The following is a 25,433-nucleotide window of genomic DNA, read 5'->3' as shown; positions in this document are numbered from 1 at the left end:
GGAAAAGATGGGAAGGAGGTGTGATTTTGTAGACGAATACCCAGTTGAATTGATTCTTGAGCTGCTTGTACCTGGTATTGGATACTCTTCTGGGTAGATATATCTATGGAAACAAATAGAAAGACCACAACCGTAAAGGAGGGTTTAGAGCTAGTTGCCAGGTGGTCAGAAGATAATCAAATGGGTCTATACAGTGTTTATTGATGTGTGACGGCTTTGGATTCATCGCTGCCGCTCTGCGTAGATACGGACCATATAATGATGAAGAAAGAACATTTGGATTATTGTTATTTTTGATACATACAAAACCCGACAGCCTGTGTCGTACAGCTGGTGAACTCAAAGGAAACCAACGAATGTGGGTATCATGGATTGCGAATCAAGACATCATGCTCGCAGCTATACAGACCAATAGAGGTCGAACTGAATGAGGGGTATAATGCAAGGGAAAACAGGGATAGTAGCCTGTGTTCTATGTGCAGGATCGAGAATCACTCGGCGAGAGTTTCCCCTTAAAAGTTCTTCATCTACGCCTTGTGGATGGATGCGGATGGGAGGTTGAGGCGGAGGGCGAAGGCCCATTATGGGACCTTTTTGGTTCACGCCTGGATAGCGGAAACGGAGAGGATTGTGGGTTGGATTTGCCTTGAGGGTTGGAGTTGATGATCTAGGCGCTATATCCGTAGTAGGAGCCGGCGCTGGCGCTGGCGTTGTTGTCGGTATTGAATCAGAACCAACGTCAGATTCGGGAGGATGGATTTCGTCTGAAGTTGGAGCCATGCCCCAACGACCGAGGACCCAGCCTCCGACGCGGCGGCTCAGGGTTGCTGGTTTGCGCGGACCTAGGGTTGCAGTGGAGCTTGTGCTGTTGCTATCTGCTGATGCAATGGAAGCGGACTCCGAAGTAAGATTGTTTCCCGCGGCCATGGAAGCTAGCAACGAGCGAGAGGACTGATCAGGTGCTCTTGCGCGGTCTGCGATGATGATCGGAGCGGAGAGGACGGGTGGAGTCGAGAGCAGCTCGATACTGGGAGAGACGATGCGTTGGGGGATGCGCATGCCGGGGTGCCAGTCACCCATGCGTGATCGGCGGTTTGTGGGTGTGTGTATGTCCATGCCTGCTACTGAGAGAAGACTGTCGTGGGACGCGGACTTTCGGAGACTATATTGCATTTGCAAGTCGAAGACATTTTCAGAGTGGTCTGTGATGGCCTGGGAGTAGTCCCCTGTTGGGGACGATTCTGATTCTTCGGGGATAGAGGGATGATGGTTGATGCTCTCGCCTAAATTGAGGAAGCCTGAACGGTCGTTTTGGTCTTCATTCAAGAGACTCAAATTATCTGGTGGATCCATCATGGGACGGGTTGGCAAGTCGAAGGCTTTGAAGTTGCGCGCTGCCATTAGAGGTGAAGAGAAGACGGTGCTTTCAGGGCTGGTAGGTTGGGAGAATTCGGATCCACGGTCAATGCGGTCGAAGATGGATGATGATTGGAATGCGGATTGCGGAGAACTTGCTAATGAGCTTGCTGGAGGTGTTTGCAGGGACCAGCGGCGAGATTGCGGTGGGATCGAGACGGATGTTTGGGACAAAATAGTGTTCATAGATGAGCCAGAGGACTGAGAGCGATGAATGGAGCGACGGGGGGAGTTTCCCATAGCAGAATGTAGAGCTACAGGGCTTCCGAGAAGAGGACGTCTCTTCTTCACGCGTCGGTTGAGTGTAGCTTTGTCCTTTTTCGAAGATGTTGGTGGGTGATAGTGGTGATGGATATGGAACTCCTGTGACACACGGCGTTCCTTTAAATCTTCCTCTTTCGATTCCAGTTCTTCGCTCAGGGTCGTGGATGCAGAGAACTCGTTTCCATCTTCACCAATACCGGCCAGCGGTTGGTGATACATGACTTGATCCCGAAGATTTTGGACCTCGTTATTCGAACTCTCAAGCATTTCCCGCAACTCCATGATTCCGACCTGCAGATTCGCATTGTCCTGCAGGATATCCTTGACGAAGCGCGAGACCACATTGGTTCCCGGATTCCCCGATGCAGCAGCCGCGCCTTTTAGACGTCCAGCCGCATTGTCCAGTTCGCGCTCAACGATTCTCTTGCGCTCCATACGCTCCACAACCTCCTCATGCCTCTGACGCTCTTGCCTCGCCTCAGCCTCGATGCGCTCCACCTGATCCTCAAGATCTCTCAGAGTAACTTGCGCATTTCTCCATCTTTGCATAGCGCTCTTCTCATCCTCCTGCACGTTGGCCAAACTCTGCTGCAATCTCTCCTGTTCCGTTTCCATGAGCACAATCTGCGCCTCCAAATCCGCCGCTCTGGCGGCAGCAACAGTCAACACCCTCAACTCAGCTTGCGTATTTTCCAGCATAGCCGTAAGTGACTTGATAGTCTCATCGGACTCAGTCACCGACATATTAAGACCCTCGAGCTGCTCAAGTAACGCGCGATTCTCTTCAACAATACGCGTATTCTCCGCCTGGACAGCATGTTTCTCGCGTTCCAGCATATCGACGCTGTCCAGGAGACTTTGGCGGTCTTTTTCCGCCTCGGCCATGTAACTCTCATGACGGTGCAGCAGAGCCTGTAATGAAAACGTCAGCGACGAGGAGCCTAGACAATCTTCCTTCGGAGCATAATCGACACAAGTAAAGGCCATCACGGACGCCAAAGCAGCGAGTAAGGACGGGCGAGTCCATAGAAAAGTCAGGCATAGGTGGCCCAAGAATGGTGTAGAGCAGAGAAACAAAGCATGGGAGGAGAGATCAAGAGAGCGCCATAACCCAGATTCGACCCAGAGCCCAGGAATGACAAGAAAAAAGAAAAAGAAGATAAATCAGACATGCAGCTCTCAGCTCAGCCATCTCCCATACCGCCGATCCCCAAAATGAATACATCATACATAAAAAAGAAAAGAAAAAGCTCCAACATACCTGACCAAGTCTAGCAGCATTAGCAAGATCCTTCTCCAACCCCATCAGCGCAACATTATTATGCTCTAGCAGCGCACAGTCATCCCTGCCGCAACAGCAGCGCAGTGAGGGCGTGTTTTCGCTCTCATGCGCTGGAATGCTGGGGAACAAGTCCCGATCGGTATCCATGACGGGAATGTGACCCCCTGGAAAAAGGGGGTTTCTTGCATCCGATAGCAGTCCGCCTTGTTTACTGTACTTGACTGGGGCGGGGATGCAGTGTACAAGTCGCAAGACGGGGAAGTCCCGGCGTTTGGGCAGTTTGGGCAGCTGATTAGTGTAAAGTGCTCTGGGATCGGACCTCGGATGAGTAGCCTGCTTATGTAAGGCACACAGATTTCCTGATAGGGAGGTGGCGGAGGCTATAGATTGAAAGAGGAGGATAATAAGAGTGACCGTTAGATGAAGGAATCGAGAGGAGAGTAGTGAAGGGTGATATTTCCAGCCTTACTCGAATATTGAATGTGGCGAGGATCATCTCGGGTTAGAGCATTCTAAGTATCCCTTCAGGTACAAAGTACGAGGGATCCAATCTGTACCCAACCTTATTCGCGACCCGACCTGATAAGAAATCGACATCTATTTTTATTGGTAAGACTCACCAGTTGGTCTCAATTTCTGAAGTCTGATTGGCATCTCTACTACATTGTTGACTCGCTGTGCAGAAGTAGACGGCAAATTAATCAAGTACGCTAGAGCATTGGTGGGCTGGGTACAAATCAAACATTCTGGCTATCACGCAAGAAAGTAAGGAAGAGAATTAAAAGAGAATCAAATGGACTCAATGCATTCAAAACCCCAGATATCAAAGATAGTAAAACCCCCCCCCAGCGCCGATGGAACCGAGCCGCAAACCGCAACCCTCAAGCCTCAAAGCAAAATGTCATTTCGAACATTGATGAACGCCCCAGCGCCGCCGTCTTCACTGATCTCGTTTACTAGGACCTCTGTTTGCTGGTATAAACGCTCTAGAGCCGCAGAAGATGATTTTCCTAATGAGACTGTACACCGGTAGATTAGTTATCCATCCTATCCTTGGAATAGTGGAAACTAGCGTCAGAACATACCTAAAATCGCCGAGTTCAACTCCTCAGCAACAGCGACTCTCCCCGAGGGATCAAGATAATGACCATGTACCGAGCGCTTCGGATCAGAGTATGCAACCAGTGAAAAGATATCGTCCAGCATCTTCTTATCACCGCCATCCTCATCAGACGGATAATCCATCCTTAATTGCTGACCGTACTGCACCGCCTCGGTGAGTAGTTCATTGATCCGCGCTGTGGTCTCAGGCTCCTCGGTATCCATGCCATCTGCGCCCCAGGTTCCGTCATCGAGTTCCATTTCCTGATCGAAGACGGCATGCTCGTCGGGGATGCTTTGGGAGGAGCGTTTGTTTGGTTCCGGCGCGGAGAGCTCATTGTAGCGGCGCATTACTTCGAGAAATTTGCGGCAGCGGAGCTTGAAGTGGATGTGGGGGTAGTCTTCAAGGACGTTGGCGTAATAGGCTTTGGTGTGTTTGAGAGCTTTGTCAATGTCGCCATCAAGGATGGCGGCGCGGATTTCTGGGTGTGTTAGTGCTTGGTCTTCCACTTGTGGAGGAGAGCTTACTGTTACGGTTGATCGCTTCTCGGTCCTCTTCCACTTCGTATTTCTTCAGTGGTTCTTGCTGGCCATTTTGCAGCGCTGCTGTTTCGGTGGCAACCTCTTCGGCGAATGCACGCGCAGTCTCCACGTAGCCATCATGGGCGAGAAATTGAGCAACGAGTTCCTGAAGAAGTGTTGACTCAACCAGCGGGGGTTGTAAATCATCGGTGCTGGTGTTGTTGATCTCAGCCTGTATCGACGCTCTTTCTTGCTAGGAGGTTGTTAGCTTCACGTCAAAATGAAAATCCACAGAAAGTTCATCATCACATACCCTGACCATGCCGTCGATATCGAACACAAATGGTTCCTGTCCAAAGTTCGCTTTCAAATGTACGGGCGGCTGCTTCTTCATACCGACCGACGGATAGAGCTTCACATTGCGCAGATCATGAAAAGCGTTGCCTTTTGCTGTCAGTTCTCCTTCTGAAATTCGGGGGTTGCGAATGACGGGGTGCATACCCAAAAAGACGCCGTTCTTGGTAAAGAAAGCTGATCCGGTGGAGAAGTTGACTCCACATCCGACGGTATCTCCAACACCAAAAGTTGGCCCATATGAACGACCCTGTCCCTGACTCTCGCCAAAAAACGACTTGCCGTCGTCGCCGTGATAGGCCCAGGATTCCTGCTCCCAGCCAGGGAGTCTCTCAACGGAAGCTTTGGTACTCGAGAATCCGATACCGATCATTCTGGTTCATCGTCAGCATAATCTTCAAACTACCGGCAAATACATAATCATTCCAACATACCCCTCTTTCGGCTTCGACTCGATCTTTATCTCAAAGTAGTATATACCACATTGTGGCGGCATGGGATTATCCGCCCTTAGCGCCGCAGCTTCATGGTCGTGTTTGTGGACCGGGCCCGTGTATCGCACGTCGAGAGCATCATTCGATAGCTCCAACCCAGCATATTTATCCGATGAACTCCACTGACTCGGCAGAGGTGTGAGGGGGTCTGCTGTGGGGGGAGGCTCCTTCTCGATGATCTCGTAGGTCATGCCACGATGGGACGGGGCCATGCGGGGAAGATGAACATTGCTAGACGAGGTGGAGAGGGGCGGATTAGAAGCGGAAGTTGTGGAGGAGGTCTCGCGCTGCTGAGCTAGCTTAGCTCGATGAGCGGCGTCGAGGCGATGGATGTAGCGAGAGTTGCGAAGGTAGGAGGGGGTGAAAAAGGTCGGACCATCGGTCAAGCCGAGCGGGTTGTATTCGATCGGGCGCAGGTAGCTCGCATACTTGCGTGAGTATGGAGGCAGGGCATCGGGCGATGAGTTGGATCTCCAGACTGGGTTGAGCTGCATGTCTGAATCGAAGCCCCGGTGAAACCGGCCGTCGGGCAGAGAGGGCGGCGGGTAGGAAGATACGGGGTTCGAGTTGATTAGATGGGAGAAAGAGCTAGAGATCGGGGGAGAGAAAGCGGTGCCCGAGACGACGGAGGCGTAGGAGGAGCGGCCCTGGCCGGAGGTGTATGGAGCTCCTCGAGCTCCACCGGGGACAGGAACGTCGGCCATGTCGGTCACACCCTGAATTCACGACTTACCAAGGCGAAAATGAATCTTGGACTTTTTCTTTCTTTGGATTTCCTGAGAGGTTTGCTGACGTTGCGTGACAAGCGGGTCATCTGGTGACCGGAAGCAGCGAAAGGCCGCAACAGCCACGATCACAATCACGATCAACCGCGAAAGCTGCGGAAAATCAAAATGAATTGAAAGCAGAGAAAAACAACCGTTGAGCTTGACTGCGGGGAAAATCCGGGTGCAAGAAAAGGAGGGGAGATTGTCACGAGGGCCCCTCCCCAATGTGTCTATGAACTTGATTTCACTGCTTTCCACTGTTGATTCAAATCCATCTGCGTAATGTACGTATCTTTGGATAATTTTGCATTACATTGGCCTCGATTAGCGAGTACTCGAGCAGCAAGCCCTTATCATAGTTGACACCTAACTACGGAGCTTGTCACAAGACAGAACCATTTGTTATGCAGCGCTATGGTACCATCCACAGCAACCCAGATCCAGTCCAATAGAGAATAAAAACGTATCCGAGCCCAAACCCCAAACTATAATACAAAGAGTGCCCAAAATCCTGCCAAAGAAATGCCCGATAGCTTCCAGCTTCGGAACATGCGAGCCCAGACCCTCACACCAAAAGCCATATCACTTCCAAGACGCCGCTCCATAATCCAAAACCGAAACAAAGTATGCTCGTAGAGAGAGGGAAAAGATAAACCAAAAATAGGAACAAGAGAGCTGAAACCACCAAGAGAAAAGAAAAGAAACAAAGGAGGCGGAAAAACTAATGTACAACCTCCCCGGTGCCCTTATGCAGCCATAGCGATGGCAGGCGAAGAAGGCCCGACAATATTTGATGGAGCAGGTGTGCTATCTCCATCACCCGAATTGCTCTTCTCACTGGGAACGGCACTGCTGCCATTGAGGGTATCGGTACCCGGAGCAGTGAGTCCAGCCTTGGTGTCACTATCTCCGCTCTCCAGGACATCAACCTTGGACTCGACAGACTCGGACTTGCTGAAGCTGTGACCGCGCCATGAAGGCAGCTGCCAGAGAATACCGGTAAAACTTCTTAACTTCAAAGGCTGACGCTCCCATTTGCGACAGGGGGCACCAGTACGGTCGAGAGCGCGAAGCCCGGCATTGATAGCGCCAGTGTTGGCCTTGGGACCTAGTCGAGTCGCAGCCGCGACCTTGGCAGCATCGCCACCTTCTTCCCTGTGGTATGTTAGTATTGTTCTTGTTCTCGATTGACGAGGCAGCTTACAGTCGCGGCTTCTTCTTGGGCCCGGGTCTACCCCTAGCTCGCGAGCTAGGCTCAGTCTGTCCGTTTGCCCGCTTATTACCAGGCTTAGGACCGGGAACTCCCTTCCGACGTGGGGTGTCAGCTGGAGTAGTCCCAGCTGCTGGAGTCGAGTTTGCATCGGCGTTGGAGTCATTGTCGGCAGAGGAAGGGCGGACGGCCGGTACTTCGGTTGATGAGGCCGGGGAGAAGCGTTCGACACCCTTGGCCGGGGGGGGATAGGTGCGAGAGTTTGTTGTCGGTGGCATTGTCCATGAAGGACTGCAGCATGTCTGGGGACAGCTTCAGGGTGACGACTAGCGAGCTGGGAGGATTTTTGGAGCCCTTAGAGCGACCGTTGGGGGTTGAGCCAGCGGGCATGATGGCGGAGCGACGGGGCGCGATGTTGGCCTTGAAGAGAGAATCTCAATCTCGGAAGGGATTAAAGATGGTAAGGCGTAAGGGCGGCGATCGTGACGTGGTCCACCGCCCGGGCTATTTTCAGCTGTATGTAGATGGGTTCGAATTCACGAGGCTGAAGTGATGATGATGATCACGGAGGGAGGGGAAGAAGGAAGGGAGCAAGATGGGGGAATGTGGAACGGGGACACGGGAAGGGGGGAAAGGGAAAGGGACAGTGGATTTCATCTCGTTTAATTTTCTGGATAGCGAAAGGTTCTTGAGAGAGACACAGGAGGTGCGATGTGGTGAGGCCTCGCGTTGTTACCGTATCGGTATTTACCCTCATTGCCTGCGCCATCGGGCGTGGGTTACCGTATTGATACGTCCTCAACAGTGAAACCCGACTTTTGCTTCATTCTATCCCGATGAGATCTTTACTCTGTTATTTTTGTTTATTGATCCTATTATACTCCGGATAATACTCCCTTTTTTTCCCCCATTCTTGAGCATCTCTTGATATTCAATCCTCTATTCAAGTCGTGGAAGTGGACAAGCCCAACTTATTCCCTGGTCCGTGGATGGATCTCATTCCTGACTCCGCCGAATCCCGAAATGGCTCACTAGTGGTTCCCGGACAGTTTCGCAATAGCCTGATCAAAGCCTGTATGGGCCATACGCCCGCCTTACACTCGTCACAAAGACCTTGCAAGTGACCCAACGCGCCACTTCGGGGGCGAGATGCGAGATGAGAATAGTGTGACGCCTGACGGCTCTACACGGATTTGATCATCCGAGAGTCCTCCGGTCGAATCATTGAAGCACGGCAATGTATATTTCGGTACAAAGTCTAATCTACGAGGTCAAAAACTCAGCCCTACTCAGCCTTCTCCATCTTGCGCCGTTCTGCGACCTGCGCGACGGCGCGCTGTACCTCAGGACTCGATCGCACTCCGCCCAGGATCAGCCCCTCTTTCATCCCGCGGCGTAGCGCAGACACACTCTCGCGATCGCCTCGGAACGGCGCCAGGCCGACTCCCAGCATCCGCGTGGCCTCGAAGTCGGCCTGCCGCGTTCCTGCAACTAGTTGGCCCATTCGTTGCATGGTCTGTAGCGAGATCTTGTCTTCACCGGCGGCAGTGCGGGCGCTCGGCGGCGCAACCTGGGAGATGAAGATGTGAAGTAGAATGGATGCACGACGGGCTAGAGTCAGTGTCTGGAAGGGAAGAAGGTGGAAAGCTGGCTGGGGCATCCAGGCCCATAGCCATGTGGGGAGGTAGGCTGCAGGCATGAAGGCAGCCTGGGGATGGGTGATAAGAGCAAGTTCAAGGGTCAACATGGCGGCAAAGGTATAGAAACGCCACTGTAGAGAATGTCACTGTTAATGCTTGTTCTCAAAGTAGCCGAATCACTCAGGAAGTATGAAGCCGGGATCACTCACGTAGCGTCCCCAGTTGGCCCACCACAGCCAATTTAACACCAGCATGGTCACGAAACCTCCGATATAGTGCGGGACCAGAGACCGAGTAAAAGATACGGTGATGAAGTCGCGCATAGTCTTCTGGTCACCCCAATTGAGCATGTCTGGCCCAAAGCGGTCGTATGCAAATCGCTTCACTGGGTTCGCCAGTGTTTCCTGAGCTTGGCGCAGGTACATGAAATAAGCATCCGCGCCGTTGTCCACGCCAATTTTGTCAGGGTGGTGTTGGGCAGCTAGTCGGCGGAACTTTGACTTGATCGTGCGCTCGTCGGCGAAGGGTGATACTCCCAGTGCTTGGTAGAAGTCTCCCGCAAGTTGCACTTGGTGGAAGGTTTCGTACAGAGTGTAGAGAAGGTAACTTGTGACCACAAAGATAAAGATACGGCGACGGTGGACATCGTGTCGCGGGGTTCCTGGCATTGGACGAGGCTCGCCGGCACGGATGGTAATGCCATAGTAAACAGTCTGGAGGATCGCGGTTGCGTACTAAAATGTGTTAGCACAAACTTTCAGGAGAACCGTCCACATCAGGGGTCCACTTACATTGGGCAGAACAGCCCACCCGATGTAAGGGAGCACCGAGGCCATGGCAGTTGACCTCCTAAATTCACCAACTCCCAAAGTGTCTGAGATGCCAAGCTGGCTGAGGATCGCCCCAAACCCCGGCGGTTAACGGCGTCACCGCCCTTTCTTACCGCCTTCCTTTCACAGCGCAAAATGAAGAAGAAAAAAAGTTCTCGAAGTCTTCGAACCATAAAAAAAAGATCAACCATCCACCTTAAATACAGCTCCGCGGAGCCCCAATTGCGCCATGGCCGTCGACGCAATGGATATTGATACATCACCCCGGACAATAGACGAGCGCAAACGCAAGTCTAAGATCAAGGACGCCTCACCAACGAAAAAGCGCAAGGCCGAGAAGAGCAAGAAAGATGAATCCACGACGGCCTCAACCTCGAACTTCGAGTCCCCATTCTCTCTCACTACAGCTACATTGTACCTTCCGCTTTCGCCCATCTCCATCTCGGCCTCCCATGCGCAGAATTCACTCGTGGCAGAGCACCTCTCGCCGCTGCTCTTGACCTACTACCCACCATTGAAAGGTATCGTCATGGCTTTCTCCCAGGTCTCTATCGCCAGTCATCCACCATCATCCAAGCCGCGCCACTCAGGCGACCCGAACCCAAAGCCTTTGACGCTCGCCAAAACCGCCGATGAATACGGCGTGCTCTACGTCTATCTGACAGCAACCTTCCTCGTCTTCCGTCCCCGACGAGGCCAGATCCTCGACGGCTGGGTGAATGTTCAGTCGGAGGGATTCCTTGGCGCCGTCGTCTTCAATTTGTTCTCCGTGGGCATTGAACGCAAACGCCTCCCGACAAACTGGCGCTGGGTTCCGCCGGGCGAAGACGGCGAAGTACCCGAATCTGCTGGGAACGGAAACATGACCACAGATGATGAGTCTGGCACTCAGCGCGCACCACCAGGCTTTGACGCCGCCAAGGAACAATTCCAGCCCGCCCCACTGGCTGCCGACGAGCTGGATATTGACGGCGCAGACGAGGACGAGGAGGCTGCAGGTCACTTCCAGTCTGTATCTGGGCACAAGGTGCGCGGAAATGTGAAATTCCGTGTTGTGGATATTGATGTCATTCCTGGCTCGGAACGGGAGCGCGGGTTCATCAGTATCGAGGGGACGATGCTCACCCCGGAGGAAGAGGAGAACTTGGTGCAGGCCGAGAACAAGGGCCAGTCATTGCCTCCTTCGTTCCTAAACACTCCCGTTACAAAAACTACTCGGGTGATCCCCATTTCGAAAGAGCCGAGTGCGGCGAACTTTTCAAAGGCGGAGCTCGAGCCAGAGGTGACAGCCAAGAAGGAGAAGAAAGAGAAGAAGGAGAAAAAGGAGAAAAAGGAAAAGAAAGAGACAAAGGAAAAGAAGTCCAAGTCCAAGAAGGAGAAATAGAGGCTGTATGCATATCTTTTCGTGTTTCATTCGGCGGGCGTTCGGACTATATAAGAATTCCTTCAATCAACGTGTACATGCAATGTCCATTTGTCATTCTATTGCTTCCAATCCATATTAAAGACTTCAATCTTGAATCTTAGATCTTCAGAACATCAACACCGCTCTGTACCTCCTTCTTCCCAACCATCTTCCCCTCTCTCATCAACTCCGCACACTTCACCATAATCGGATCCATGCCCATGGTAGCAACCGCAACCACCGTCTCTCCCTTGGTGTAATAAGCCGTGAATTTCCCACTCTCAGGCTGCACCAGCACCACATCATCAAACCCGTTCCCGGTATTTCCACAATACCTCATCTGGCCTCCAACCGCACTCCAGAACACGGGAATAAAGTCCTTGACACCCACGCTCCTCACATCGTTCCGTTGCGCATGAGCAATGGCCCGGCCAACACTGCGTCCGGCATTCTGAGCGACATTCCAGTGTTCGATGCGCACCGGTTTGCCCTCTCCTCCAGGCCCGTTGTAAGGATAAGTCGCAATATCACCAATGGCAAAGATATCATCATGTCCACGAAGAAGGAAGTACTCATCCGTCGCCACCGACCCATCTTCCTCGAGCGCAATCCCACTCCCTTTCAAATAATCCGTAGCAGGTCTCACCCCAACACCTAAGATCACCACATCCGCCGGAAGAACCGTACCATCTTTCAAGTGAACCGCACCAACATCTTTCCCGCCCTCACTCGCCGTAGCCTTATCAACCGAAGCACCCAGTTTGAAGACAACACCATTCTTCTCCAGATTCTCCTGGAAGATCTTCCCAACTTGCGCACCCATGATCCGTTCCATGGGAACGTTCTCCATCCCAACAACAGTCACATCGTATTCCTTGCCTCGCAAAGCATTCCCGACTTCCATGCCAATGAACGAGCTTCCAATGACAACAACCTTGGGCTTCTCCTTCTTTTCCAGAGCAGAGAGGATCTCCTGTACATTATCCACACTACGCAATGTAAACACATTCCCCAGATCGAAGCCAGGAAGCGGAAGTCTGCGCGGGATTCCACCCGTCGCGAGCACGAGTTTCGTATACGGGATACTCTTTCCGGATTTGGTCGATACAGATTTCGACTCCAGATTGATCGATGTGACTTCGTCGACGAGAGTGGTGATCCCGGCGTCGGCGAACCATTGTTCTGGGCGGAGAGTTATCTTTGACGCGTCGGGGATGAGAGCTTTGGAGAGCTTTGGGCGGTCGATGGGGATTGATTCTTTGGAGATGCTTGTGATATTGCCTGAGAATTTCAGGGCACGGAGAGTTTGAAGGGTCGAGATTGTGCCGGAGCCTCTGATTTGGATGTTAGATTGTGTTTCAAATTCATGGCCATATACTATAATGGATATATGGGAATGGGGATAAAAGACGAACCCTCCAATAATGACGACCTTCTCCTCACTAGAAACAGAACACTTTCCAACGGGGTTCCGGTGTCCGGATTTAATATCATTCTCTGTACCGAGAATATAGACAGCGCCGTTCTTTTCTGGACCTCGAATTTGGTGAGTGAGTTCAGGGCTGGCGCGTCTTCGACGTCGCCGGTTGAGATATTGTAGCAGGCTATTTTTTTTTAACATCAAAGGTTAGTTATCGTACTCTTGCGTCCTCCTTTCGTAAACGGGGTAAAAAAACCCCCCATGAAACATACCACCGTGCCAGGGACAAGTCAGTCGACCATTAGCTCCAACAACGCCGTTCTTCAACGGAGCACCGTAGTGCGAGCACTTAGGGGTAAGGGCGTGGACTTTGCCATCGTAGTTTACAAGAAGGACTTTTCCATCCTGGACGCCTTCAACCTCAACCTCGATCTTGTCGTTGGGGGGCGAGGGAGGAGAGGGAAGTGAAGTCCTTGAGTTTGAATTCTTGGGACATTGTCGAGATGGTTCTGGTTCTTGTGCTTGTTTGGAATGTTGGACGTGGTAGATTTGAGGGAATCAATGAGCGGGTTACACTGTGGAAAGGTGCTCTGGGTTGGATGGGATTGACTCTGGCGATGGAGCTAGGAAGACGGAAATGGGCACAGCAAGAACACGGGCATGGATTAGCGGAGCGACAGCCACACCGACAAGTCCGGACTCGTGAGACGGTGATTGGTAAAGCTGGACGTGGACGTGGACGTGGCAGGGAGCGGGGGAGTGTGAGGGGCATTGGGATGCTATGGGAGGGGGGTGCATATCAACAGGAATGAAATAGTGGGAATGGGTTTAGGGTATGACTGATACGGCATTCAACCTTAGAAAATATCATACGAGTCTGCTAGCCAGGGCAATTGGGATCGGGTTTCATTCGATTTCACTCGATTTCACGATATACTTCGGTGACATCACGGTGAGACCAAGAGGCCAATCAGAAACCCCGGATGGTCACCAAAATCCTGCATTCTACTTGGTCCGCTGAGCTATGCAGCGACCTTGGCCTAGGCCGATCGGATGGGTTCGATCTTCGATCCCACTTGGAGTGATGATGTAGTTCGGATGCTTTGGTAGAAATATAGCGAGTGTACATAGGTGATATCCCGGCGTGACGCCTAGATAAGGTACAAAAGAATGACTAGTAAATACAGGGCTTGTATAGCCCAAATAGATAAGAGGAAGAGTTTAGAACTTCCGCGACAATCGCTTCTTCTTCTTCTTCTTGCTCGCTTTGTTGATCTCGGGACTGACGCTCACTTCTACGCGCTGCATCGTGTCCGTTGAAGCGCGAGTTGGTCGGTCCGATGTCTGTGGGGGATTGTCGTCCCCGTCGGCTATGGATAACCCGGTCACGTCGATCTTGGTCTTGCGAGTCGATTGGCTTGTTCCTGCCGAAGGGCTGGTCAGGTCGATGACTTCTGACAATTGTGAGCCGTTGGGCAGAGGCGAAGAGACGGGTTTCTTGGAGCGTGTCGAGGCAGCAGGTGCTTCGGAGGCCTCTATGCTGGCTTTCTGAGACCGAGATCGCTGGGCACTGGGGGGCGGCATGCGTGAGGAGTGTGAGGAGCGCGAGCTGGATGGAGGGGATGGTTGGGTCAGATGGAGGCTTTGCTCACTGTGGACCAGGCTATCATGGTCCTCGAGGTCCTCATCTTCCTTGTCGTGGTCTGTGTTGTCCTGGTCTGGATTTCTGCTTCTTAGCATGCCCAAAAGACTTTCCCAGGAGGCTGGTCCCTTGGGCGTGCCAGTCATGGGATGCTTCGGGCTGGAAGCGGTGCTGCGAGCGGGTGTCGACTTTCCCGAGTGACTTTTCGCTAGTGGGACCACGGACAACAGCGAGTCAGTGCCGCCAGATCCATTTGCAACGAACAGCGGCTCGTCAAAAACCTGGCGATTCTGCTGCTGGCTTTGAGGAGGGTATGGGGAGACAGATTGGTTGGCAGATAGAAATGACAGAGCCGAGTAGTCCGGATTGGGATTCTCCAAAACAGACGGTTCTTGTTCGATCAGAGTATGGCCGTCGAGGTTCACTTCGTCATTGCGGCGATTGAAACGACCGCTTAGCCTTGTCCCGGGAGAAGAGAACGCGGAATGAAAGCCAGAGAAGGAAGGCGAAGGCACAGCAGGTGTATCACTGTGCTCGTCATCCGCATCCAGACCTTGCATGTGTAGGCCTTGCGAGCGTAAAAGTCGACCATCGCCAGGGGTCTGGACCAAGGGCACGTCTGACCTCGCCGGCGACCCAACCTGACTAGCGGCGGTCACGAGCGTGACAAAAGTGGTTTCGTCCAGTTCCATATCAGCTGGATCGGGAGCGACGCCCTGGGCATTCGGCATGGAGTCCGCGACTACGGAAACACTTTGAATGGGTAAGCGCATGAAATCCAGACCGTTTCAGTTCACTGACATGCTACCTTCTGGCGCGTCTTGGTCCCCCGTGTCCTCATCGATAACTTGAGGCGCCGGTCGTAGAAGCTTCGGATCGCTCAGCTCTGCAAATGCAAGCTCGCGATAGCCATCATCCTCCTCCTCGTCAAATCCTGGCATCTCGAATCCGGCGTACTCGCGGGGCTCATCATCCTCGTCGACGGGTGCTTTGGGTCGTCGATCGCGGATTGCAAGTCGCACATTGATCGTCCCATTACCCATGATTTCGTGAACCTCGGCGACTCGGTATTCAGACATGCGGGGCTGCCAGTTCGTCGCCTTGGACATATCCAGTTGTCGGAAGGCGATGATTGCTCCGACCTTTACTTCAGATTCAAGCAAGTCTTTAACAGACGCCGGATCCTCAGGCAGAGCCGGGAGGTCAGAAGCGGCCGTTGTGTCGTTCTCTGCATTGGCAGGTTCGTCATCATAGTTGAGTTCCATGCCCTCCTCGTAGGCAGGCCAGTCGTAGTTTGCTTTTTCATACTCTTCCTCTTCTGGATATTCATCTTCGTGGTAGACTTGAATTCTCTGCTTTCTCTTCCGCTTCTTTCCCCAGCCATTTCGCTGGCGAATGAGCGTATCCGCATTCTTGTCCCATCGGTTCTCGAAGGGGAATGGAGGTGAAGTCAACTCGATATCATCGAAAATACATTCGGTAGCTTTGATGATCAGCTTGTTCTCCCAGTCAACTTCCGAGTCACTTTCCTCCTCTTCCCCTTCCTCTTCAGCTGGTTGCGCCTCTGCGTTCTGTCGTCCGGAATTGACTTTGGTAAACTGGGCCGCTAACTTTCGTCGCGTTGCCTCTTCGTCCTCCTTGGTCTTGGGTGTGCGCACCCCAAGAGATCCGAAAAGCAAACGCTTGGAACTGGCGACGTCCAGCTTCCGTCGAGCAGGAGCTTCTTTTGAAGATTTCACTTCAGGTGCTTCGTCTTCTTCAGGAGCAGGCTCTTCAGGCGCAGCTTTCGCTTCCGCTTCAGGCATACTCGTATCAGCAGTTTGAGGTGGAGCATTCTCTTTCTCGGAATGATCATCCACATCCACACCACCAGAAGCAATATCCCGGAGCAACTTCTGTCGCTTGGCTTCGAATTCCCGCTGCTCCTGCTCCTTTTTGGAAATTTTAGTCGATGCTGTGGACAGAACACTCAGCTCGTCAGGTAAAGGTAGATGAGCACCTCCATGCCAGCCTCCATGAGTCTCCTCCCATTCACGCAAAGCATTGAAGTCTGCAGAGGCAGGCAATACACCAAGCTCCTTAAGTTTAGAGAGACGGCGGCGCAACTTGCAGCGCGCATTGCTCTTCTTAGTCCGTACAGAGCCTTTGCCGGGAGCATTAACAATGGGAACATGTGCTGGTGTTGATGTTTCTTCGCCTCCAGACTCAGACTCAGACTCGGACTCGGACTCGGACTCAGACTCGGATGACGAATCATCGGAGCTGGAGTCGGAGCTGGAATCTTCCACTTCGGAAGTATGATGTAGCTTAGTTTCCACGTGCATCGTCCCCTTTTTGGGAGCTGTGTCATTTTTCGCTTCGTTAGTCTCCACATCCTCATCGGATGAGTCTTCTTCCTCTGATGATGTTTCGCTCGGGTCGCTGTAGTCACTTGAGGGGGCTGAGCCTGATTCGGAGTCGGATGTTACGGCAATAGCTTCTTCAGGCTGTTTTGTTTTCATAGCTTCTGACACAGGTTGACCTCCGTTGAATCGTACAGCCTTCGAGACTCTCGGAGAAGAGTCATCTCCACGGGACCGCTTGCTAGAGAGAGACGATGCTCCCACAAGCGACCCCGAGGAATTTGGTCTCTTGTCAGCAGACGAAGGCCTCTTTGCAATTAAACTGGAACGCAGTGCAGGACCACTGGAAGCTTGCGCCTGTGCCTGATTCCTGATATCAATGAATTGAGAGTCGGGCTCCTCAAAGTCTGCCTTCAAGGCCTTGAGCTCAGTATCCAGGTCATCTTCTTCGGGATCGGGGTCCGATGTGTCTTCTCCGCTGTCTGAGCCATCCGAATGATCGATGTGATGCCTGATGACAGTTCCCATTTCAGAGATATCATTATCTGCGGGTAGAACAGAAAGTTCTTTTCCAAAGCCAGTTTCACCGGGCGGAAGCCACTCTCCATCGCCCTCCTCGTCGGCATTAGCATTAGCGTTGTTGCCTCCGTAGTGCAATGTAGAGTCAGGCCCAAAGTCCCAATTAGAGGAGAAAATAGTCCGACGTTTCTTTCTTGGGGGAATGGTAATTGCTGGGCGGGAGGATGTACCCCGCTTCAGATACGGAGACCCAAATGCAACACCATCAATGAGATGCTTGCCATCGGCCGTAATCTGGTCTCGCCCGCACAGTCGGCGTGCACGAAGATCTGCTAGTTGAAGAGCTCGGATACTATAATGCAAGTTAGTCACTGCCCCATATTCACCAAAGTGAACGAGCATCGCGTTGGACCAGGAACACCTACACAACCTCGTCTCCATCACGAAGTAATCCGTCAACCTCCATGAAGTGTAAACACTCCGATCCAGCAACCTCAACCACGTAGTCCTCCAAGCCCCACTGACCCCCGATTTCAGGATCGAACATGCTGGGTTCTGTCTCGAGCGGTACGACCTCATTTACATCCTCGAGGAGTTGCGCGACTGTGTATCCACCATTCGAAAAAGCAAGATTCGGGGTGCGGGTCGAGGCAATGGCCGCCGCAGACGCAGCGCCGTGAGTGCCATATTCCGTGGAAGAGTCGGTGGTCCAGAGAATGCGCGTGGCTGGTAGGCCGTGGCGCGAGATTATAAGGTGAAGGCGCATTGTGCCACGAGGTCGGGTATGTGCGTTATATCATCGAGTCAGGAGGTAGAGGTGAATTTTAGAAATTGGTGTTGGTTGCGCGTGATGTTTTGCAGCTTCTTACAGAAGCGGTGTGGGGTTATTGGGGGTGACACCTCACAATAGAAACGCGCAGGGATATTCAATATGATGGAAGATATTGAAAGATTGTGGAAAGCGTCATACGGGGTGAATGGACAAGACTAGAGTTCGAGCAACTTCCTCGTGCAGCTCCGAAGAACTGAGCTCGGCGTGAAGTTCGCGCTAACCATCTTGGGACGTATGCCTCAGGCGCTACTGATCGGCGCTAAATCGATCTATATTATAATATCCATCATTGTGGACTTGCGAGCGCTTCTCTCTTACTCTATTCAGTCTTTCCTCTGTCACTGGGGATCATCCACATGAAATTGAAAGGTTTATTTGAAGATTGTTAACCTTTGCTGCTAGTGATTCTATCATGATGGCTAGAGGGTTGCTGAGCTGAGCAAAAGGTAAGACCGCCTTCGTAATGTATTATGTAGTTCCTGTTCACAGGATGATCCTCGAACACAGAACCAAAGGACCAAAGGCTTCAAGATGTAGAAGGGTATGAAGGATGCAATTGACGGCAATGGTGCGAGCAACTTTGACCGTAATAGCTGTACGGACCCACTGGGGTGCTTAGGCTCGACCAGTCGAGTCGCAGCTTTCTTAGTCCTATGCAGCATAACAATGATGATGCCAAACTCAGATTTATCTGTCTGCGCTTCGGGGAACTGGCTTTCGACTAGGTACGCCCAGATTCATAGGACGCATATTTGCATGTGACGGCTGGCGATTTACAATCTGAATCCTAGGCTGGTTATCCGCGACTTGTTGGTATTGCGGAGGGCTTTCTTCGTCAACTGGGTTCCGAGAAACTTTCATGATACTTTGGGCTTGTCTGACGGGCGAGGTAGGAGGAGATCCGGATATAGATTCGGGCGGAGTGGTGGGCAACATGTCAAAGGACTCAGAGGACGAGCGGCGTCCCCGTCCACGTTCCCGGGGTAGCGTAGAACCTTCTGCCGCACGGCCATCCTCATGGACCTTATCCGCTTGGACTGGGGATTTAGCATCAGTTCCTGGTTCCACTGTGCTGGCGTCTGGTGGGTGATACTCGCGGCGTGGTCCATCTACCGGGCTTAAGTTATCTGCCATAGCATCCTCGTAGCTGGGAGGGGCGTCATCATATGTGGGCCCAGCTTGAGCTGCGTTTGGGGCTCCGGATGGTCGGGGCGGGATGGCGGGTCTGTTGTTTGTGTCCGGTGAAATTGTTGCTGGTTGTTTGGGAGGGGTTGATTGTGATGCTGCTGCGGCGATGGCTTCCAAAAGGGCCTTAGGGGGAGCGATTCCAGAGTAGACCTTGACTGGCATTCGCAAGGGAAGAACAATGAGCTGGGGCTGCAAAAGTTAGTACATTGTAGGTGAGGACGGTACCTCAAGCGTTACCTTCATATTATAAGCGCTGCCGTGGGTCATGCCGACTCGAACTTCCAACTCATAAGCTCTCTCAATGTTGCAGGTTTCAAATGAGGGGGCCACGGAGTTGGGTAGAGGTACAGTGGCCCATAGCTTCGGATCAAGGGCCCATTCAGTACCCACTGGATCTTCTGGCCTGCCTAGTGGTATTGCCATATTGCTACGACTCATAACGACCCAAGAGGTGCTTTCCTGCCGAGTAAAATCATGCGCCAGGATCTTGGTGTAAGCTATGAGCTCAATTTGCAGCATTTGAAGGAAGATGATGTCCGGTGTATCTGTCAGCTTTTTGACCATGAGACGGAGTGGGACAGGTTCGTTGCAGGTGAGAATAGAAGGATTTGGGAGTCGAGCATCCACAGACACTCGCGGAGGTTCCGAAGTATCCCGGAACGCGTTAGTGCCTCTTGTGAAGATACCCTTTTTCCGGCTCTCCATAGGCTTGGAGAACTGATGTTGCCGTCGAGCATAGGTTTCTTCGTTGGGATCCCCTGTGCGAGGAGGTTCAATGGGAAGGAAGTTGATTGGCACAATCTATAGGAATTAGTCAAATTGGTACAGAATGCGCTTGTATGGAAACTCACAGCTCGAATATTTTCTTTGTAGAATTGTGGCCTAATGACTGTGGCCTTTACAAAGTATTTGATGTCAGCCATTCCAGGGAATCCACCAAATGATGGAGGAAGGGTCTTCTTGACGTGGCGGTTGCTTTCGCGAGCCATCTCCACCTTCAACCCACTGAAGTTGAGGTTGGTGAGCATGCTGTTACTGGGGTTGCATGCATTATTGAAAGGAAACTGAATGAATGTAAGAATAGGAGTGGTGGTACATCTCAAAGGCAATGATTTACCTTGAACTCAAATGGGTATTCATATGATCCAGCGGCGAAGGTGTAGGATGATGCGGGCGACCCGGATTGCATGACAGCCGCCGTGGGAAAGACGGTTGCAACTTTGTAAAGGATCTTTATAGTTTAGTACCTGTCTAGAAAAACCATCCAGCCTTCTATCTCACCTTGTGCACCTCCAGCTCTGTGATTTTCTTTTCTGAGTGCACATTGTGTGGGTTGCGAGGTCCAGACAGCCTGGTACGGCTCTCACCTTCCAGCTTGACCTGGATACCTCCAATCGCAGCTTCAGTAGGCAAATGTAAGATGACCCTGCCTGAAAGGAAGTCGAGATTTGTGTAATGGGTGTGTCGGCTGTCTAGCACGATCGTCGCGGACATGGCGGCGAGCGCCCGGGGCCCCTTCCCTTTTTCTTTCCGAGGTGGTCGGCACGGGTCGTCGATCGGCTGACTGGAGCTTCTGAGCCGGTCGCGAAGGTGTTCAAGCCCACTAGACGCGTATTCGGAGGGCTAAAAGGGACGAGGACTGGGATGTCGGAGGGGGTCAATGATGCGGAACAAATGCGAGGGGAGCCGGGAATGACGTTTTTCGGGCCGCAGGAACAACTGACCCCAACGCTCTCTTTGTATGCAAGCTTCCTAGCTACTCAATTCAAGACTCCAAGCTGCGCCTCAATGCGCTCAGCCACATTAATTTTCCTGAATCGAATCTGGACCCTGGCAACGCGAAAAAGTACAGGATTTCTCTGGATCCCATCAGTAGCTCTTCAATCCGGATCGCCTTATAGAAAGAGCATGGCCTCCGAATACCGATTGCAAAAGCGTTCTAGTCATTTCCAATGTCTACGCTAGTTCACGACCCGCATTCAGCCCTATCTGAACATTGAAAACCTGGAAAATCGGCACATGGGCTTGATAAACTGGGTCTCCAGGCACCAGAATTTCCGCGCCATCCGTAGTTGGCCTACGCCTATGACCGCCTCAATTGCGCCCCATCTAAAATAAAACATCCTTGAATATCGAAGATGTCATTACATCCCCCTTGACGAGAAAGAGGAGTCCGATTTTTATCCCTGCGTCTCTGAACCCGGGGTAAATTTCATTTGGTCTGTGCAGGGCGATCTTTGCTCTGTTGTGACCACTGTCATTTCGGCTCAGATAAAGATCGGATCCGAGAGCCCCTCTCCCGTGTCAAATGATACACATTAAACGACAAGTTACCAGGTGATTGAAAATGACTTTAGAATTGAATTTTGATGGGTTCGATTCTGCTATTCACCAAAGCCTAGAACTCAATATGTGTTCTCGAAGTAGGCACAATGGATGACTTGAAAGCCTAACGCGGAACCCTAGCTAATTGGTCTATATACTCGGATCGACATGCGTACATTTCGACAACGCCCTTGAATTGAGCTTAATATCTGCCTCATATAACTTTCTATATATAGCACTCCTAAGATGATGATGATACGAAGAGGTCCTTGCACTGTAATTTAGTGTTTTCTGAAAATTTTTCTCTGCACTCTCTGCAGCACAAGAAAGAATTTTTCTAAGACTCTTCTCATTCTCTTCCCATAACATCCTTCAAATCGCGTTACAAACATTATTGGATCAATGGGCTGGCCCATTCCGAGCTCGTGGAATTTTGGCAGTCGTCCTAAAGGAAGAGGCAGCGAGGTATGGTTCACAGAAGTTGGCCTCAGCAGAGTGGGAGGAAGAGACGGGTCGAAGAGAGAACATGGTAAAAGACGATGTGCGGCCGCTCTTACGCCGTCTCTATCATTGAAAGAAGTATCAAATGTGCCAACATCATACCCTTCGTGCGCAATTGTTCCCGTACCCGGATGCACCGACTTTGCTTCCACAATAGCTCAGGACACCTTTGATTCATCTACCCTCATTCACATGATACTAGATACACGCCTTCCAATTCCTTTGCTTCACCCTTGTATATACATGGCTGTCTATCATCTAGTTATTCACAGAGTCGATCGATTCCACGAAGAGCAACTATCAAAGTCCCTCCTTCGACAACATATCTGCATCATAAGTTGTCAGTCAGCCCAACACCGAAAACCACGATGGCCTCACTCACCAGCAATATCCAAATAGAATGCAATCGCATTGAATTTCCTCGGATTCCCTAACAGATCCCCTGCCAGAAACTTCAACCGATTCGTCCAGTTAATCAAATCCAAATGACTAACTCCCTCCAGCGTCCCCTTATACCCACGGTCTCCCCCCCACCGACTACTAGCGACACTGACCAAGCCATCATTCGGACCTTCCATTTGGGCTAAAATCTTGTGAGATAGTCGGAAGACGGACCAGATACTTGGCTGTACGGCTGCGCCGTAGGAAAAGTATCTGCCCCGATGTGTTAGAAACAGACTCAACAACGAAGACTTTGAACGTACCGAACTCCATCCACGTCGGGTGTGTTTGGGTTGAATGTCTCGGACATGTACTTTCTGGTCAGTTGGGAGAAGGCGCCTGTTTCAACTTTCATTCGGTTCAGGGTATAGTAGACCTGTGGGAGACGATCGGCTGAGATTCGTAAGCTTTAGATCCAAGTATTTTAGACTGTGAACAAACCTCCGATCTGATCTAAGACGTAGTCCGCCACGTATGATCCTATTTCAACATCAGCAAATACACTGTGAGTAACAGTCACCGGGCTGACAAACCTCGATGCGGAGTTGCGATGGTAGTCAAAGACAATACTTTGAACTGTGGTTGCAATTTGCTGATCATGTATCTAGAGTCAAGGCCACTAGATTTCCGTCAGATCTTGCATCGGGCGCGGGCGAGTTTCTCATAATGCCTCACCCCTAGCCATGTGTCAGTGACTGAAGATTTTTTGAATGGTCTATCAGGGGATCTCACCATGCTATGAGCAATGATATTAACATCTCTTCCCCGCGCTCCGGACTCAATATCCCGCGCCAGTTCTTCTGCACGCTCTTCTATCGTCGAAGATGGGGGCACGGAAGCTGTAATGACCTCGATGCCTTGTGCTGAAAGTGCCTCTCGAATTCCGCGCCAATATTGCACGCCAGGGAGGTACGGACCCGCTAAGCGCAGTTCATCGAATCCGAGGAGACCATGTGCAAGAACGATGGGGTGTTTAGGTGCGGCTGGAAAATGTGAGTAGATATACGAAATAGCTGAGATGGTAAAGTTCAACACGAACCATATTTGTCTCGAATCACCGAGTATTCATCGCGGATGACTCTGCCATGCTCTTCCAAACGCGGCTCGAGGATGGAACTTGGATTGCGCGAGGTTGCGCAGAAGGTTCGACGTGCCGTGGAAAAGTAATTGACTTGGAAATTTACTGGAGCCCTGCTTATCCTAAGGATAGCACCTGCATATCCCATCGTCGCTGGTGCGCAACGCGGTCATGACTGGAACAGAATGACGCAACGGGAAACATTCAGCTGGGTGCCTCAGGCTCCTAATCCCGGGGTATCTCCATCTTGCGTCGGTCTAGACTTATACAATACGTCTCGCCGGGGGAAGCATATATCCGATTTAGCTCCTTCAGAGATGGCCTGAGGTACCCTGAGTGTGGATTTGAGGCCGAGCAATAGCTAGGTCAACCAGATTACTGTCCTTCAAGCCTTACTCCTTCATGGACCTCTGAATCGCACCGATATGCTGTACGTAATGAAATTTCATTCTATGCAAAGCTCGCCCAGGACCCTGGAGTGAAACTCATATTTGACGTCGAAGCAATGGATATCGATGAAGAGCCACGAAAGTAAATCTTTATAGTGACAACCGAAGAAAAGCAGAAACCAAAACTCTATGCAGCAATCTTCTCGGGCACTTCAGGCTTGACATCAGTTGTAGCCTTGATCAAGTCTGAAACAACCTTTTCACCATGCTTCTTGCCAGCAGCCTGAATCTCCTTCAGCTTCGCTTCGGCCTCCTCATTCGCCTCGTCCTCGGACTTTTTGAAACCGCTCGAGTGCTGGAGTAACGTCAGCGGTTAGATCACAGAGAAGTTCCGACCAGGAACAGCGTCCCCCAGATATATCACTCTTGATCCTTTGGGAGTGGGTCTCACCTCAGCCTCGAACTTCTTGTATTCCTCTTCCTTCTGATTGCGGTACTCCTCAATCTCCTTCTGAGCCTCAGCCTTGGCGTCCCTTATCCGCTTGGTGCGGTCTGTCACAGAATAATTAGGTCATATATCGGTGATCGGGGAGTCTAAATCGTACATTCGCGCGCTGTAGAAGGCATGTGTCAGTAACGGCTCCACCAGACAGGGACAGATCAAGACACCTACCTTGTTGAACAATCTTCTGTGCCTCTCTCTCGGCCTGTAATCCTTATCAGTTCCAGCTGAGCAGATCCTACCACCCATTGAGACGTACATCGAGGAGGGTCTGAATACCCGCGGAGTTCTGAGCCGACTGAACAACCTTCGATCTTAGCAACTGAAACACATCCCGGAGGACCAGAAGACAGCAATCTCACCATTTTGTCTCGAGAACCCTCTTCAAGTCTGGTGAATCGTGGGGAACAAATAGATTGTGAGGGGAGGCCGGAGCTCGAGCTCGATCAGCCACGCATGACCCCCCAAGGCGGTGGGGCTATTCTGCCAGAACCCACCGCGTCGATAACCCGATAATCCGCCCCCATTTTCAACTTACTCTTTTGTTGCAGTTGCGGTCTTCAATTGTACCGGTCGTTTGTCGTTTATCATGTCTCGCGCATCTAAGCTGACTCTGGCGGCCACTGGGCTGGGTACCGCGGGAATCATCTACTTCGTGCACTGGGCGCAGGAAAATGACAGGGCAGTATGTGCCGAATTACCTTGTCTTTCTAGAAATGTTTGCTAACAGTTCGATGTGTCACAGGCTATGCACAGAGGGGTTGAACGCGATATGGAAAAACAGCGCATCCGAGCAGAGCGCCAGGCCGATTTCGAGATACAGAAACGCCTCGAAGAGGAATACCTCAAGCTTCAGACCGTAACGGCTATCGACACTCCGAGTTCCACGGGAAAGTCTTCAGGAGGCAATAATCCAGTGAATGGCTCATAGCACAAATGCAAATCCGAAAGCTGCCCGCTTCTCGAGGT

The 25,433-nt window shown here is 51.5% G+C and overlaps 11 protein-coding genes across 11 annotated transcripts; 2 read left to right on the top strand and 9 right to left on the bottom strand.

Annotated features, from left to right (window-relative positions):
- Window positions 1-399: 399 nt before the first annotated feature.
- On the bottom strand, window positions 400-3,109 carry N7477_001419 (uncharacterized protein; the record flags this gene model as incomplete). Its single annotated transcript, XM_056963082.1, has 2 exons — window positions 400-2,592; window positions 2,942-3,109. The coding sequence occupies 2 exons, from the start codon at window positions 3,107-3,109 to the stop codon at window positions 400-402; spliced, it is 2,361 nt and encodes a 786-aa protein (XP_056826001.1).
- Window positions 3,110-3,850: 741 nt separating this feature from the next.
- N7477_001418 (uncharacterized protein) lies at window positions 3,851-6,137 on the bottom strand (the record flags this gene model as incomplete). Its single annotated transcript, XM_056963081.1, has 5 exons — window positions 3,851-3,981; window positions 4,048-4,545; window positions 4,592-4,838; window positions 4,899-5,313; window positions 5,374-6,137. 5 exons carry the CDS (start codon window positions 6,135-6,137, stop codon window positions 3,851-3,853), a joined length of 2,055 nt encoding a protein of 684 aa, XP_056826000.1.
- Window positions 6,138-6,946: 809 nt separating this feature from the next.
- Window positions 6,947-7,800, bottom strand: N7477_001417 (uncharacterized protein; the record flags this gene model as incomplete). The annotated part of the gene is made up of 3 exons (XM_056963080.1): window positions 6,947-7,355; window positions 7,405-7,543; window positions 7,599-7,800. The coding sequence occupies 3 exons, from the start codon at window positions 7,798-7,800 to the stop codon at window positions 6,947-6,949; spliced, it is 750 nt and encodes a 249-aa protein (XP_056825999.1).
- Window positions 7,801-8,695: 895 nt separating this feature from the next.
- On the bottom strand, window positions 8,696-9,886 carry N7477_001416 (J domain-containing protein; the record flags this gene model as incomplete). The annotated part of the gene is made up of 3 exons (XM_056963079.1): window positions 8,696-9,181; window positions 9,260-9,784; window positions 9,842-9,886. The coding sequence occupies 3 exons, from the start codon at window positions 9,884-9,886 to the stop codon at window positions 8,696-8,698; spliced, it is 1,056 nt and encodes a 351-aa protein (XP_056825998.1).
- Window positions 9,887-10,109: 223 nt separating this feature from the next.
- Window positions 10,110-11,264, top strand: N7477_001415 (DNA-directed RNA polymerase I subunit RPA43; the record flags this gene model as incomplete). Its single annotated transcript, XM_056963078.1, has 1 exon — window positions 10,110-11,264. The coding sequence occupies one exon, from the start codon at window positions 10,110-10,112 to the stop codon at window positions 11,262-11,264; it is 1,155 nt and encodes a 384-aa protein (XP_056825997.1).
- Window positions 11,265-11,403: 139 nt separating this feature from the next.
- nfr1 (putative AIF-like mitochondrial oxidoreductase (Nfrl)) lies at window positions 11,404-13,201 on the bottom strand (the record flags this gene model as incomplete). The annotated part of the gene is made up of 4 exons (XM_056963077.1): window positions 11,404-12,619; window positions 12,701-12,821; window positions 12,978-13,073; window positions 13,132-13,201. 4 exons carry the CDS (start codon window positions 13,199-13,201, stop codon window positions 11,404-11,406), a joined length of 1,503 nt encoding a protein of 500 aa, XP_056825996.1.
- Window positions 13,202-13,926: 725 nt separating this feature from the next.
- On the bottom strand, window positions 13,927-17,974 carry N7477_001413 (uncharacterized protein; the record flags this gene model as incomplete). Its single annotated transcript, XM_056963076.1, has 3 exons — window positions 13,927-15,100; window positions 15,149-17,560; window positions 17,634-17,974. The coding sequence occupies 3 exons, from the start codon at window positions 17,972-17,974 to the stop codon at window positions 13,927-13,929; spliced, it is 3,927 nt and encodes a 1,308-aa protein (XP_056825995.1).
- Window positions 17,975-18,727: 753 nt separating this feature from the next.
- On the bottom strand, window positions 18,728-23,095 carry N7477_001412 (arrestin (or S-antigen), N-terminal domain protein; the record flags this gene model as incomplete). The annotated part of the gene is made up of 8 exons (XM_056963075.1): window positions 18,728-19,417; window positions 19,466-20,029; window positions 20,080-20,292; window positions 20,346-20,459; window positions 20,510-20,801; window positions 22,433-22,708; window positions 22,759-22,888; window positions 23,029-23,095. 8 exons carry the CDS (start codon window positions 23,093-23,095, stop codon window positions 18,728-18,730), a joined length of 2,346 nt encoding a protein of 781 aa, XP_056825994.1.
- A 30-nt stretch (window positions 23,096-23,125) lies between these two features.
- N7477_001411 (triglyceride lipase) lies at window positions 23,126-23,721 on the bottom strand (the record flags this gene model as incomplete). The annotated part of the gene is made up of 2 exons (XM_056963074.1): window positions 23,126-23,478; window positions 23,535-23,721. 2 exons carry the CDS (start codon window positions 23,719-23,721, stop codon window positions 23,126-23,128), a joined length of 540 nt encoding a protein of 179 aa, XP_056825993.1.
- A 428-nt stretch (window positions 23,722-24,149) lies between these two features.
- On the bottom strand, window positions 24,150-24,991 carry N7477_001410 (uncharacterized protein; the record flags this gene model as incomplete). The annotated part of the gene is made up of 6 exons (XM_056963073.1): window positions 24,150-24,317; window positions 24,414-24,514; window positions 24,568-24,576; window positions 24,636-24,669; window positions 24,724-24,762; window positions 24,962-24,991. The coding sequence occupies 6 exons, from the start codon at window positions 24,989-24,991 to the stop codon at window positions 24,150-24,152; spliced, it is 381 nt and encodes a 126-aa protein (XP_056825992.1).
- Window positions 24,992-25,053: 62 nt separating this feature from the next.
- Window positions 25,054-25,395, top strand: N7477_001409 (protein PET117; the record flags this gene model as incomplete). Its single annotated transcript, XM_056963072.1, has 2 exons — window positions 25,054-25,149; window positions 25,210-25,395. 2 exons carry the CDS (start codon window positions 25,054-25,056, stop codon window positions 25,393-25,395), a joined length of 282 nt encoding a protein of 93 aa, XP_056825991.1.
- Window positions 25,396-25,433: the final 38 nt, after the last annotated feature.

The sequence above is a fragment of the Penicillium maclennaniae genome, assembly GCF_028827695.1.
Source record: "Penicillium maclennaniae strain IBT 15551 chromosome Unknown utg000002l:1.0-2354659.0:1.0-2356205.0, whole genome shotgun sequence".
NCBI lineage: Eukaryota > Fungi > Ascomycota > Eurotiomycetes > Eurotiales > Aspergillaceae > Penicillium > Penicillium maclennaniae.
This window is presented reverse-complemented; position numbering and strand designations above follow the sequence as displayed.